Consider the following 13508-nt stretch of genomic DNA (forward strand, 5'->3'; position numbering starts at 1 on the left):
CCCCAATTCCTGCAATGTGTTCTCTGCGTAATGAGTGGGCAGAGTCTGTGTTCCTGCATACCGGCTTTCTACTGCCAGGGCCAGCCACCTACATGGATTTGCCCGAAGTGAGGGGAAGACTGAACTGCCTTCTGATGCATCCTATCTGATGCATTTGTCTCCCATGAAATTCAAAAGCCTCTATCATGGCAACCCAGTTCTGGATTTAATTAAAAAGGATTAAAAACAACAGCAGGAGCCGCGGCAACAAAACCCTCAGGGATGAGGGCTGGGGCGAGAACACATTACAAATCACCTGTCTTTTAACGGAATTTTCAGACTGAGTTAAATCCTAAATTTATCTACAAAGGCTACATTTTCTCTTGTGGGAACAGATGTGGACACACACTCACACTTCAAGAATACTGAGTGTGAGCATTTATTCAAGTTACCCATGTTCTGCCAGCTGTCAATCTGGCACAGCAGAAATAAGTCAGAAACATTTTTTTTTTTCCAGTGAAGGCAGAGCATGCGTCACTTTTAAACAGTATCAGTACCTTCTACACTCTTCCTACAAAGCACCACCATTCACTATGCAGTGGTAACCCAGAGGACTGGCTGAATGATACTACTGGACTCCGAAACTCAGCGGCCTCCCATACCCTCCACCCCAGCATCCTGTCCCCCAGGGACTAGAACAAACACTGTCTACCTCCCACTGCTTTTTTGCATTTTGGCTCTTAAAGAACAAGTCCATGGGTTATTATAGTTTATACTTTTGGGGGGGGTACTGATATTTACAGTTTAACAAAAGATTTAGGGTCAGTGTACCAGACTATTCCATTTGTAGTCCATCAACTTTATTTATTTATTTTTAAAAAGATTTTATTTATTTATTTGACAGACAGAGATCACAAGTAGGCAGAGAGGCAGGCAGAGGGGAGGAAGCAGGCTCCCCCCCAAGCAGAGAGGCCAGAGGTGGTGCTCCAATCCCAAGACCCTGGGATCATGACCTGAGCCAAAGGCACAGGCTTTAACCCACTAAGCCACCCAGGCACCCCCATAAACTTTATTTAAAATGATAATAATTTTAGAAAGTTCTATGATAGAAGGAAGAAGCAGGAACAGGGAACTTTGGCTTAATAGTTCTAATATGAACGTAAGAAGCTGGGGAAAAACAACCTAGGAGATAAAGTTAAATTGCTCCTACGTCAATTAATATCAATCTGTACTTCTCCTCCAAAACGGACTTTTATTTATTTTTAAAAAATTTTAAAAGACTTGAGGAAGCACGCAAGAGCAGGGGGAGGGACAGAGGGAGAGAGAGAATTCAAAACAGATTCCCCTCTGAGTGCAAAGCCCCATGCTAGGGATCCCAAGACTCCCATGACTGAAAACAAGAGTCAGCTGCTTAACTGACTGAGCCACCCAGGTGCCCTCCCAAAACTGATTCTTAAACAATAAACATCTTTCTGAAAAGGTACTGCACTGGTCTCAGAACTGGTTGCAGAACCATGGGCCAACAGAATATAGAATTTATTCTGAGAAAGTTAACAGAAACAATCACTGATAATGTTTTCAAACATGTACGAAACTATGAAAAAGTCTTCTCAAAGCATAAATTCCCACAATATTCATCTTTGTTGAAAATATTAAGTCTGCTCTTGAAATTTCCCTTTTGAGTTTACAGCATACTCTACTGCAAATGCTTAATAGATGTAAAATCTGATGACTTCAGGTAAATATGCTTTGCGGGGAAAGGAGCAAAAAAACAAAAATGTATTATTAAATATTTACTTGGAATAAAGTACACATCAGCCACCCCCAGGTCTTCAAACCACCTGTTCCCCTTACACAGATTATAATTAGGTTGTTACTTTGCTTCAACCTTGAAAATTGTATTTCAGAAAACTCAGGTAGAAGGTCACTCTTGAGGGAAGATTAGATGCAGAACACTGAGGGTTATGAAAAAGATGAACAGCCAACAAGGCTGTGTGTGTGTGAGTTTGTGTGTGCATGCGCGCGCAAAAACACTGGCAGAGAAGGCAGCTGAGGTGGTGAGAGAAAATGTTTAAAAGAGAAAGATTTACTTAAGCCACAGGGATTATCCAAAGCATCCTTGGAAATTTCAATCACCTAATAAATTTTGTAAGACCAGAGTGCAACCATGAAGGTCAACAACCTTTTTGTAAGTTAAAAAAAAAAAAAAAAAGCTTTAAATGTTTAATTGGAAACAAAAACTACTCAAAATAGGGTGCTCATCGAATATACATTCTCTGCAGTCAGATTGAAGTAATAAACGGGAAGAAAGATCCTGGAGTGTTACAAAAAGCAAAGCATGCACGTCCACATTATCCAAATTTTGCTGATCAACTATTTAGCACACCCATGCATTAAGTAAAGCACACAAAAATATTTTTAAGGCCTTTCATAGCTATATAATCCTGCCCAATCAATCCTCTTATCTCCTTGAAGTCTTTGAAATTCCCTAAGATAATACACTTACCACTTTATAGAGGCCAATTTTCATGTTACATTATCTTGCAATGCCTGCTTAACTAATTATTAGTTGCAATTCGGTTTCTCTGTTTGTAAGCTGGGAGTTGATAGCACTTTCAGTACATGCCTTCCAGTAAATGGGGTAAATTGGAGAGAATTGTTTCTTACCCTTCGGTACAAGCAAATGCTACAGTAACAGAGCCTTAATATGGCTGATGTGGTTTGGCAAGGTTCAGTATTTTCGCATTAAAACTGCTGTGGCAACAAGAGGAGGACTGACAAACCATGGTAAATTTTAGTTGCTTTAATGAGTTTGTAGAGTTGTGATAGGAGAGGACTCAGCATATAAAGAATAGAGGAATATAAAGAACTTCAAGGAAACGAAATCAGACCCTGCGGAAAAATATCTATAATGGTTTACTTCCTTATCTTTTAAGCTACTGGAATATACTGCCAAGAGGACAGTAATATCAACTAGACGGCCATTTTAAAGAAACATAGCAACTTAGAATTTGCTAACTTCTCTTCTTCCAACATCCTTGTTTGCTTTTCTTGGGAGCCTAAACTTGTATTCTTGGTTTAGAGAATAGGGAGTGGTAGGAAGAAGGAAGGTGATGTAGGAAACTAACTTTTATGTAATTTGGAGGAGCAAAGGGAAATTAAAGGTCAAAGTGGTTCAAATATTAGTTTGAGAAGAGCAACGAGAGCTAGAGGGTATTAAGCTCTAAAGGTCTGTCCTAGAAGGTGGCGTCAATGCAAATTTAACCAGTAAATCATTAAACAGGTTCAGGCAACCTTTGTTCCCAGTTTGGAAATGCCAGCAGAGCTCCAATTTTTCCAGAAGAGAGATTTCTAAAGACTATCCTTAGAAGTCAGCTCTTATACTGAATACTGTACCAGGCTCATGTAGAGAAACGGTCCAGCCCAACACCCTCCCCTATGCTTATTTGCCAAGCAACCTCCACCAAGACTTCAACTCCTTGGGTCCTTAACTCAACATCTTTTTTTTTTTTTTTTTTTAATAGAAATAAAGTGGTTGTGCCCTTTTTCTAGGTTATGCTTAAGCACTTTTAGAAGATGTACTGTGCCATGTACTGGGGAAAATTTTTTTTAAGTTTATATTTGCTCGAAGGAAGCCAAATCTCAAAAATGTAAGTACAGAAAAAAAAAAAATTAAGTACAGGATAACTTGGGACTACCAAATTCTAACCGACTCAACTCCTTTCTTCAGTACTTTATCTTTTCCCCAAGCTCAAATCTGGTGCTAGCCAGGACCAGTACACACCCCCAGGGCTATTTCATTCCATTGGCTGGCGGGCCGTCCTGCATTCTACACCCTTTAGATTTACTGTCAGGGCGCCCGGTGTTTGTTCGTCGGAGATGTTACGTCGCTTTTGCATTACTTTTTTTTCTTTTCTTTCTTTCTTTTTCTTTGGTGTGTGCAAAACAGGAGTGTCAGGTCAGAAAAATGACGTGATTTAAAAGACCAATGTGTAATTAGTAAAATCATTTGGTTAGCAAAACTGTCTAGATTTCAAACGTAAAAGGCAATTCACTTTGTATGTTTCGGTATCATTTGCCATTGATGTAAAAATGAGTGGAGGAAAAAAAAACCCGGAAATAATTATTTCATAGTTCGTGATCGGGTGAGTCATAGACGCTCACAAAAACTTGCAAAGGCACAGTCAGATGGGCCAGGCATTCCGATTTCTAGAAGTGCATTTCGTCAGGACCCACCCTAGGTGTCACCTACACTAGGACCTAAGAAGAGCCGTGCAGCATCTATTCTGCATGCAACATCCACAGGCAGGGGCCGGGGATGATGGGTCACGGGGCAGAAGATGGGACCACTACGTGGCGGTTTCGGGAGGAAAAATCACGGTCCGTGCGAGCCTGACACATCCGCGGCTGGGGCCGGGGCGAGGGTGGGTGGGGGCCAGTGCCCATCCCGGCTGGGCAGGACAGCGGGGGAGGGCGCGAGGGGCTCGGCCGGCGCTCACCTCCCTTGCAGGGCGTGCGGTGCTGGCTGTGCTGGGCCCGGTAGCCTTCGATGACCTCCCAGGAGCCGTCGTCGCGCCGGATGGGGAAGGACAGGCTCAGCACATGGTTGCAGGGCTTGATGATCCGCAGGATGCCGCGCACCCGGTTCCGCTTCTGCTCCTCGCTCTCCCGGGTCTTGAGGTCCTCCACCAGCTTGTCCTCCACGATGCTGGCGCCGCGGTCGAAGAAGCCCTCCACCATCTTGAAGAAGTTAGGGTCGTCCTCGCGGTCGGCCGCCGCCTCACTGTAGTGTCGCCGGGTGGGCGGCGCGAGCCCCGGCTGCGGGGCGGCAACGGCGGCGGCGGCAGCGGGCTGCCCGCGGGCCCGGCCCAGCAGCGCGGCCGAGTCGGCCGCCGCGGAGACCAAGGCGGCGGGCCCCGCGCGGCACAGGAGCAGCGCTTCGCCCAGGCAGCGGTACATGGCGGCGGGGTGGAGGCCGCAGAGCGGAGGCACTCGCAGAGGCCGGGAACGGAGGGAGGGAGGAAGGGCCCGGCGCCCGCTGCTCTTTTAAGCTGCAGCTTCCTGCCCCCTGGGCTGTCCCCTCCCCTCCGGCGCCCGCCGCCTAACGGGGAGGACGGACTTGGGGGCCGCGGGCGCAAGTCGCTTGTGAATGGCAGGGCTTCGCTGGGGGGGTGGGGGGGGCGGCGCGCGCCGCCCAGGGAGCCGGGCCTCCGCCTCTGCCGCGGCCTCGCCCGGCCTCCCAGGCGGCGGCGCGTGCCTGCAGGGGCGCTCGGGGGCGCGCAGACGCGGCAGGGCTCAGTGCGCATGCTCGCGCCGGCGGGGGAGGGAGGGGCGAGGCCTCCTAGGACTGGCCGGATCTACAGGGAGGCGGTGTCTCAGGTCTGTGCGCGCCCCCGACCTCGATCTGGGGAGGGGGCCAGTGTGGGGAGGGGGCCAGCTCGGGAAGGGGCTTGCGGGGGAGGAGCTTGTTTCCCCCTCGGGGGCGCTGAGAGGCGGATCCCCGGGCCCCGCCGCAGTGAAGGTGGTGCGGTTTGGCGGCGGGCCGGGCCGCGTGAGTCACTGGTGTCCCTCGTTTCCGTCCGCACGCCCTCGGGCGGGGTGGCGGCCCAGCACCCCGCTGGCCCGTCCTCTGGCGTCCCTGCGGGGCGCGGGCCGAACGAGGGGCGCCGAGACCGTGAAGCGGCGGTGGAAGGCGCGGCTGTGGGCTTGGCTCTGCCTTCGGGGAATGAAGCACGGAAATGTCATCGGGAGGTGGCTTGCAGGAACTGGAAAGGAGAAAGCGTGGGAGCTGGGGAATCCCTTGTCCACTGGCCTTAATAAAAAGTGAAGTTTTTAAATTTTACCCCATGCAACGACACATCAATGTCAAGATCATAGTTACCGTGAGTCATTGCAGTTTTCTAAGATTTACTGACTGTGCTTCCCCTCTTTAGAAATACGGTCTAAAAACAAAGACACTCTAGAAATGCAATAATAAGACTCCAGCACATTCTCCGTAATATAGTTATTAAGTGGCCCAGAGTAGGATTTGTGAACGTCTAAGTTTCATGAGGGTTAATTTTATACTTGCACATACTTGAGGAATGCTAAAGTCATACACTCCTACGGGTAGGTTAGGCACCTGTTTTATTCTAATGACTCAGTCCTTAAGAAAAGGTACCGAAGGCCTCATTCTCAGCTTTACTAGGACCCGTGTACCTTGGTGGTTTTAAAATGGCACCTTTTTGACTTGCAAAACTACTTTACTTCCTGACATTCACTTTATTCATCTCTTAGAACATGGAAGAGAATGTTCTTAATTCTTACAATATACTGCGAAGTATGAAGTGGCAACGTAAATTAGTTAAATTACATTCATCTATCTCAGTGTAGTCTCAAATCAAAGAAGATTTAGATTATATTTTATCTTATTTGCTAGATAAATGTATCATTATTTATATTTGTGTGTTGTTTTTCACTGAAAAATATTCTCTAAACTGAATCTTGAATTTGTCTTGTTGGTAAAAAAAATTAAGGTACTAAATTGCCTTTTCACTTGATGGTATTATCATTTTACATTGCAAAAACAACAACAACAAAACAAACAAACAAAAACCAAACAAACCCATGAAAATTGAACCCCAGATACTAAAATTTTAGAATAAAGTGAATTAGCATCCAGAAACATGTGGACATTTTTTCCCTTGAGATTAAATTCTTTGGTGTGTTTTGAGGAAAGTGGTTTCAAAGCTTAGTTTTATTGCCCCGATTATCTCTTTAGTGATAACCATAGCCTTTAGAAACATCAATGTTTGACTTTGCTTCTTCCCAAGTTTTATTCATCTAAATTCAAAAGTTAGAAAGCCTATGGAAATAGTGAGGAGGTCATCTGTAACTGAGAGTCTCCTATCTATAAATGACTTAAAAAAGGGCTCTATAAGAACCCAAAAAGTAGATGCTTTTATTTTTTAAATCCTCATTATGTTTTAAAATTACATATAAGTTGTAAAAAAAAATTCAGATGGTACAGGGAAATTTTTTTTTAAGTTTTTACTTATTCATTTGACAGAGAAAAAAACAAGAGCAGGGGGAGGGGCAGAGGGAAAAGCCTACTCCCAGCTGAGCTGGGAGCCTGATGTGGGGCAAGATCCCAGGACCCTGAGATGATGACCTGAGCCAAAGGCAGCTGATTAACCAACTGAGCCACCCAGGCACCCCTAAATGTTATAGATAAGTTTAAGGAGTGAAATTTTCCAAACACTACTCTTCTTCCCCACATTTAATAAGTAGACGGAGTATTTGTTTTTAAACTAAAGTAGGTATTATAATTCCTGGTTTGATGGAAGAGGGAACTAAAGCTCACAGAGACCAAGTACATTGTTGATGGTTGCCCAGCTGGTAAACAGCAGGCTGAGATTCAAACCTGTGTATTTGACCCCAAAGTTATTCTACTGCTGCTATCCCAAGAAATATGTTAAGTATTGTTGCATTTAGTTTAAATTTTTGTGATGTAAGGTATAGTGAGTTTCAGTTCACAGTGATGATTTAGTTTATTTTAATTGCCAGTACAGTTAGCATAGAGTGTTATATTACTTTCAGGTATACCATATATATAGTGACTCAACAATTCTATAGGTAACATTGATGATTGCTTTATAAAAGATAGTTATTTTGAAAATTAAAGTTTAAATTTATGAGTAATTTCCATTTCAAAAGGAAGCCAGAATTTAACTGAAGGGAATTTTGGTCATTTGATGATATTCAACAAAGACAAATCAGTTTTCTGGCTTTGACATTTATGAGTTTTCCTTAGCTGTTTTAAAATTCCAGGTCATTTCTCTTTGATCCATTGCATGCTTTTATGTTTTCAAGTGCTTTTAAAAATATCACAGAAGAAGAATTTTAGGATTTAGAAAGACATAGCATAAAAATAAAAGAACCTCATAGTCCTTAAAAAAAAATGATTTGGAAAAGTAATACATACTTCCTACCTTGTGTGTTTATATTTGTCTTTGCTGGACATTTTGTTTAGGTGGAATGATACAATAGGTGGCCTTTTGTGATTGGCTTCTTTCACTTAGGATAATGTTGTAAGGATTCATTTATGTTATAGCATGGATCAGTATTTCATTTCTTTTCATGGCTAAATAGTATTCGTTGTATGGCTGTCTCATTTTTTAATCCATTTATCGTGGACATTTGGGTTATTTTCGCTTTTTGGCTGTTGTGAATAATGCTATTATGAACATTCTTGTACAAGTTTTTGTGTGGAAACATGTTTTCAGTCCTCTTGGGTATATACCTAGGAATGGAATTGCTGTTTAACCTTTTGAAAAAAAAAAAAAAAAGTTTTTTAATCTTGAGAAACTGCCAAACTGTTTTCCACAGAGCTGCACCATTTTAATTATTTTTAGCAGCATATGAGGGATACAATTTCTCTGCATCCTCGGCAACACATGTTATTTTCTGGGGTGCAATAGTAGCTCATTTTGGTTTTGATTTGCATTTCCTTGGTGGCTAATGATGCTGAATATCTTTTCATGTGCTCATTGGCCATTTGTCTATCTTTTCTTGGAGAAATGTCTATTCATTTCCTTTTCCTATTTTTTTAAGAAAGATTTTATTTCTTTCTTTGTTTGAGAGCAAGCGAATGAGAGGAGGAGCAGAGGGAGAGGAACAAGCAGATTCCTCGATGAGCCAGATATAGGACTTGATCTCATGAGACTGCCACCAGTCCCCACCCCCCACCAGCCCCGAGATCATGACCTGAGCTGAAATCAAGAGTTGGATGCTTAACTGACTGAGCCACCCAGGTGCCCCTTCTTTTCCCATTTCTAAGTTGGATTATTTCTCCTCTTCATTGTTGGGTTGTTACAGTTCTTTATATATTCTAGTCACAAATCCCTTATTAGATACATGATTTGGAAGTGTTTTCTGCTATTCTGTTGTTGTTTGTTCACTTCTTTGACGGTGTCTTTTGAAGCACAAAAATTCTAAAATTTGGTGTCCAGTTTATTAATGTTTTCTTTTGTTGCTTTTGCTTTTGGTACCATGTCTAAGAAACCATTGTCTAACTGGAGGTCATGAAGATTTACACCTATGTTTTCTTCTAAGATTGTTAGCTTTTACATTTAGGTCTTTTTATATTTAGTTCTTTTATGTTTTAGGTTTCAAAATGGATTTTGAGTTGATTTTTGTATATGGAATGAGGAAGGAATCTACTTTCATTCTTCTGCCTGTGAATATCCATTTGTTCAAAAGTCTGTTTCTTTCCCCATTTAATTGTCTTCATACCCTTTCAAAAATTAATTGACCTAAATGTGAGGATTTGTTTTTGGACTCTTGAGTTCTTCTCCACTTGCTCACATATCTCTCTTTATGCTAGTACCACACTGTTTTGATTACTGTAGCTTTGTAGTAGATTTTGAAATTGGGAAGTGTGAGTCCTCAAACTTTGTTCTTTTTCAAGATTGGTTTTCAGAGTCCCTTGACTATTCAAATGAATTTTACAGTCAAGTGGTTAATTGCTGCACAGATTCTGCCTGGAATTTTTATTGGGATTGGGTTGAATCAGTTTGGGGAGTGCCATTTTAATGATATCACATCTCCGACTCTTGAATATGAGATGTTTTTTTCAGTTGTTTAGGTTTCTAAAAATTGCTCTCAGCCCTGTTGTCTTTTCAGAGTAGAAGTTCTGTACTTGGGCACCTGGGTGGCTCAGTGGGTTGGGCCTCTGCCTTTGGCTTGGGTTGTGATCTTAGGGTCCTGGGATCGAGCCCTGCATCAGGCTCTCTGCTCAGCGGGGAGCCTGCTTCCCCCCATCTCTCTCTGCCTGCTCTCTGCCTACTTGTGATCTCTCTGTCAAATAAATAAATAAAATCTTTGAAAAAAAAGTTCTGTATTTCTTTCATTAGGTTTATTACTGGGGGGGCGTGCTTGATTGGCTCAGTCCATTAAGCATCTGACTCTCGGTTTTAGCTGAGGTTGTGATCACAGGTCATGATCTCAGGGTGGTGAGATGGAGACTGTGTTGGGCTCTGTACTCAGCAGGGACTCTGCTTGAGATTCTCCCTCTCTCCCTCTGCCCTTCCTTGTCCTACTTATGTGTGTACAGTCTCTCTCTCTCTCTCTCTCAAATAAACAGATCTTTAAAAGAAGTTTATTACTGAGCCTTTAATTCTTTTTGATGCTATTATAATTGGAATTCTTTCCTTAACTTCCTTTTTAAGTTCTTCTTTTCACCTTACAGAAATAGAATTGATTATTGTATATTGACATCTTGTGTTTTAACCTTATGGAACTCATTTATTAGTTTTCATAATTATTTTGGTGGGTTTCTTAGGATTTTCTGTACACAAGATCATCTGCAAAGGGAGAGAGTTTTACTTCTTCCTTTCCAATAGATTTATTTTATTTTACTGGCTAATTGCTCATTTTTTTTGTTATTATGCCCTATTTCGTGGTATGCATGTGTTATAATTATTTTTGCTAGTCCTTCAATGGACACATAAATTGCTCCTAATACCTTGAAGTTACAGCAGTGCTACAGTGAATAATCTATTACATAGAACATCAGTTTTCAGTCTTTCATCTCAGGATGTCTTCTTTTTTTTTTTTTTTTTTTAAAGATTTTATTTATTTATTTGACAGAGAGAAATCACAAGTAGATGGAGAGGCAGGCAGAGAGAGAGAGAGGGAAGCAGGCTCTCTGCTCGGCAGAGAGCCCGATGCGGGACCCGATTCCAGGACCCTGAGATCATGACCTGAGCCGAAGGCAGCGGCTTAAACCACTGAGCCACCCAGGCGCCCCTCAGGATGTCTTCTTAAGTATGAGTAGTGAATTTGAACTTAGGAAGAATTTAGCAGTGGTCAGAATCTTGTTTTCCTTTAAAGTTGTTTAGTTCTCATTTGACATAATTTATTACTCTCTGTAGACAAGTCAGATATTTAACTTCTTAAACAAGGGCTTCTAAATGAGGAACTAAGAATCTTGATATTTCTTTTATTAGGTCACCATTTTTCTCATTTGAATATTTTTTTTAAACAGATTTTATTTTATTTTTGCTTGCTTATTTTTAAAGATTTTATTTATTTGAGAGAGAGACACAGATAGCGACAGAGATAGTGAGAGAGAGTACAAAGCAGGGAGGAGAGGGAGAAGCAGGCTCCCTGCTGAGCAGGCACCCTGATGTGGGGCACGATCCCAGCACCCTGGGATCATGACCCGAGCTGAAGTCAGATGCTCAACTGATGGAGCCACCCAGGTGCCCCTTAATAGATTTTCTTTATGACGATATTTTATTTTATTTATTTATTTTTAAGTTGACTCCATGCCCATTGTGGGGCTTGAAGTCATGACTCAGAGACCAAGCATTGCCTGCTCTACTGACTGAGCCAGCCAGGCATCCCTAAGTTTCAATCGGTTTTAGTTCAAAAGTGCTTATTAGTACTTCATTCATTAATCAGCCAGTTGAGTGTGGGGGAGAGAAGAGAGCCTTATACTAAGGGAACACCATATGCAAAGGTCTGAAGGTAAAGGAGACCATGATTTGAGAGCGTAGGGTAGCATACACTTTGGTTAAAGGAATTTGATCATAATGGTTCGGTTTAAACAAATTTGGTTGAGAGTTGCCTGGGTGGCTCAGTTGGTTAAGCATCTGGCTCTTGATTTTGGTTTAGGCCATGATCTCAGGGTTGAAGTGATCGATCAGGCCTGCATTGGGTTCTGTCTCAGCAGGGAGTCTGCTTGGGATTCTCTGTCTCCCTCACCCTCTCCCCCACCCTCAAATACATAAATTAATTAAAAACAAAACCAAAAACCAAACAATAGTTTGGTTGAAAAATGAATATCCCCTAGTTCCCTTTTTTTCCTCCCAGCATTGGTAATTTTGGTGTATCATGGATTATTTTTCAAGCCTTTGTGCTTGTAATTTTCAGGAAAATTTTTTCTAATACTTTGGTGTTTCTCATGGATTTTCAGAAAAGTTGTAATTTTCATCTTTTGTCCCCTTTAGTGAGCATGTTTTTTTTAGTAAGTAAAAAACAAACTGTATCCAAGAAAAGAACCTGGAATTTTTAGGATTTCTAGTGCTTTTCCTTTTATTTTTGATTTTTTAAAAAAGATTTTATTTATTTTTTTGAAAGACAGAGATCACAAGTAGGCAGAGAGGCAGGGAGAGAGAGAAGAAGGGAAGCAGGCTCCCTGCTGAGCAGAGAGCCTGTGGGGGGCTCGATCCCAGGACCCCGGGATCATGACCTGAGCCGAAGGCAGAGGCTTTAACCCACTGAGCCACCCAGGCGCCATGTGTTTTTCCTTTTAAAAACCATTTTTTCCTAATAAATTACATGCCACTCATATCTATTTCTGTAGTTTGGTTAAGTTTTCATTTTGCTTTGTTGCTGAATAATACTCAACAAAGGTTTTTATCAACTCTTACTTAAGGGTTCTTTCCATGTTGTGAGTAAATGTGAAAACTCATTATAGGAACTTTTATCTCTTTAAGCATAGTGTGCAAGAAACAAATGAGGTCTCCTAAAAATTAGCTATACTAAGGTAGGATTCTGAATTCACCTGTATATAATTCATTACGCCTGTCTTTTTCTTTGTTTTTTAATTGAGATCTTTTGTTTTCCTTATATGTAAAAAGGACAGCGCATTCAATTATTCATCATCCCAGATGCCTCACCCTCCAGCTACATTTATTGATCTATGTAGATGCCACTTTATAAAATCCAGTCTTTATCCTAGCTTTCACACTTCCTTTTGGAAATTTTAAAGATTTTATTTACTTATCTTAGAGAGAGAGAGCAGGGAAAGGGGCAGAGGCCGAGGGAGAGAGAGAATCTCAAGTAGACTCGGTGCTGAGCACAGAGCCCCATATGGGCTTGATCTCATGACCCCAAGATCATGACCTGAGTGAAAAACAAGAGTTGGATGCTTAACCAACTAAGCCACCAAGGCTTGCCCCCCTCCCCCACTTTTTGGAAATTTTAGATCACTTGTGATCTTTTTTTTTTTTTTAATTTTATATATTTATTTGACAGAGAGAGATCACAAGAAGGCAGATAGACAAACAGAGAGAGATGAGGAAGCAGGCTCTCTGCTGAGCAGAGAGCCTGCTATGTAGCTCGATCCCAGGACTCTGGGATCATGACCTGAGCCAAAAGCAGAGGCTTTAACCCACTGAGCCACCCAGGCACCCCGATCACTTGGATTGAAGTTTGAATAATAAGAAAGTGTAAGCTAAAAATTGAGGCATATTTGTGCGCTGGAGAAGCAAAAAACACCTTCACGTTCACCATGGAAAAGTTGTGAAGAAACTGACTTTATCCTGAAGTGCAGATGTGAGTGTAGTGACATTGAGTCTGCTCTTGATAGAAAAGAAAAACATGAATGAGGCGGGAGGGATCAAGGCATAGACACTGGTCATGGCTGGTGGCATCAGCTAAGTAGCAGTGGTCTAACTCCAAGATAGTGAAGGGAACAGGTACTTGCTAGCTGTATTGGTTGGGATGTTTTGGCCCTTAAGCAACAATATCCAGATAAAAGT

The 13508-nt window shown here is 42.1% G+C and overlaps 2 protein-coding genes across 2 annotated transcripts in view; one reads left to right on the forward strand and one right to left on the reverse strand.

Moving 5' to 3' along the window:
* GLUD1 (glutamate dehydrogenase 1) overlaps nt 1-5227 on the reverse strand; it is a 37433-nt gene extending 32206 nt beyond the window's left edge. Inside the window, exon 1 of the mRNA XM_032314012.1 lies at nt 4479-5227. Coding sequence (XP_032169903.1) covers nt 4479-4938 — 460 coding nt within the window. The 5' untranslated portion in view covers nt 4939-5227. The remainder of the gene's footprint in view (nt 1-4478) is intronic.
* Nucleotides 5228-5267: 40 nt separating this feature from the next.
* The window catches only part of SHLD2 (shieldin complex subunit 2), an 88316-nt gene continuing 80075 nt past the window's right edge, over nt 5268-13508 (forward strand). The window contains exon 1 of the mRNA XM_032314010.1: nt 5268-5358. The gene's annotated coding sequence lies outside the window, so the exon portion shown is untranslated. The remainder of the gene's footprint in view (nt 5359-13508) is intronic.

The sequence above is a fragment of the Mustela erminea genome, chromosome 14 (genome assembly GCF_009829155.1).
Source record: "Mustela erminea isolate mMusErm1 chromosome 14, mMusErm1.Pri, whole genome shotgun sequence".
In the NCBI taxonomy this organism is placed as follows: domain Eukaryota; kingdom Metazoa; phylum Chordata; class Mammalia; order Carnivora; family Mustelidae; genus Mustela; species Mustela erminea.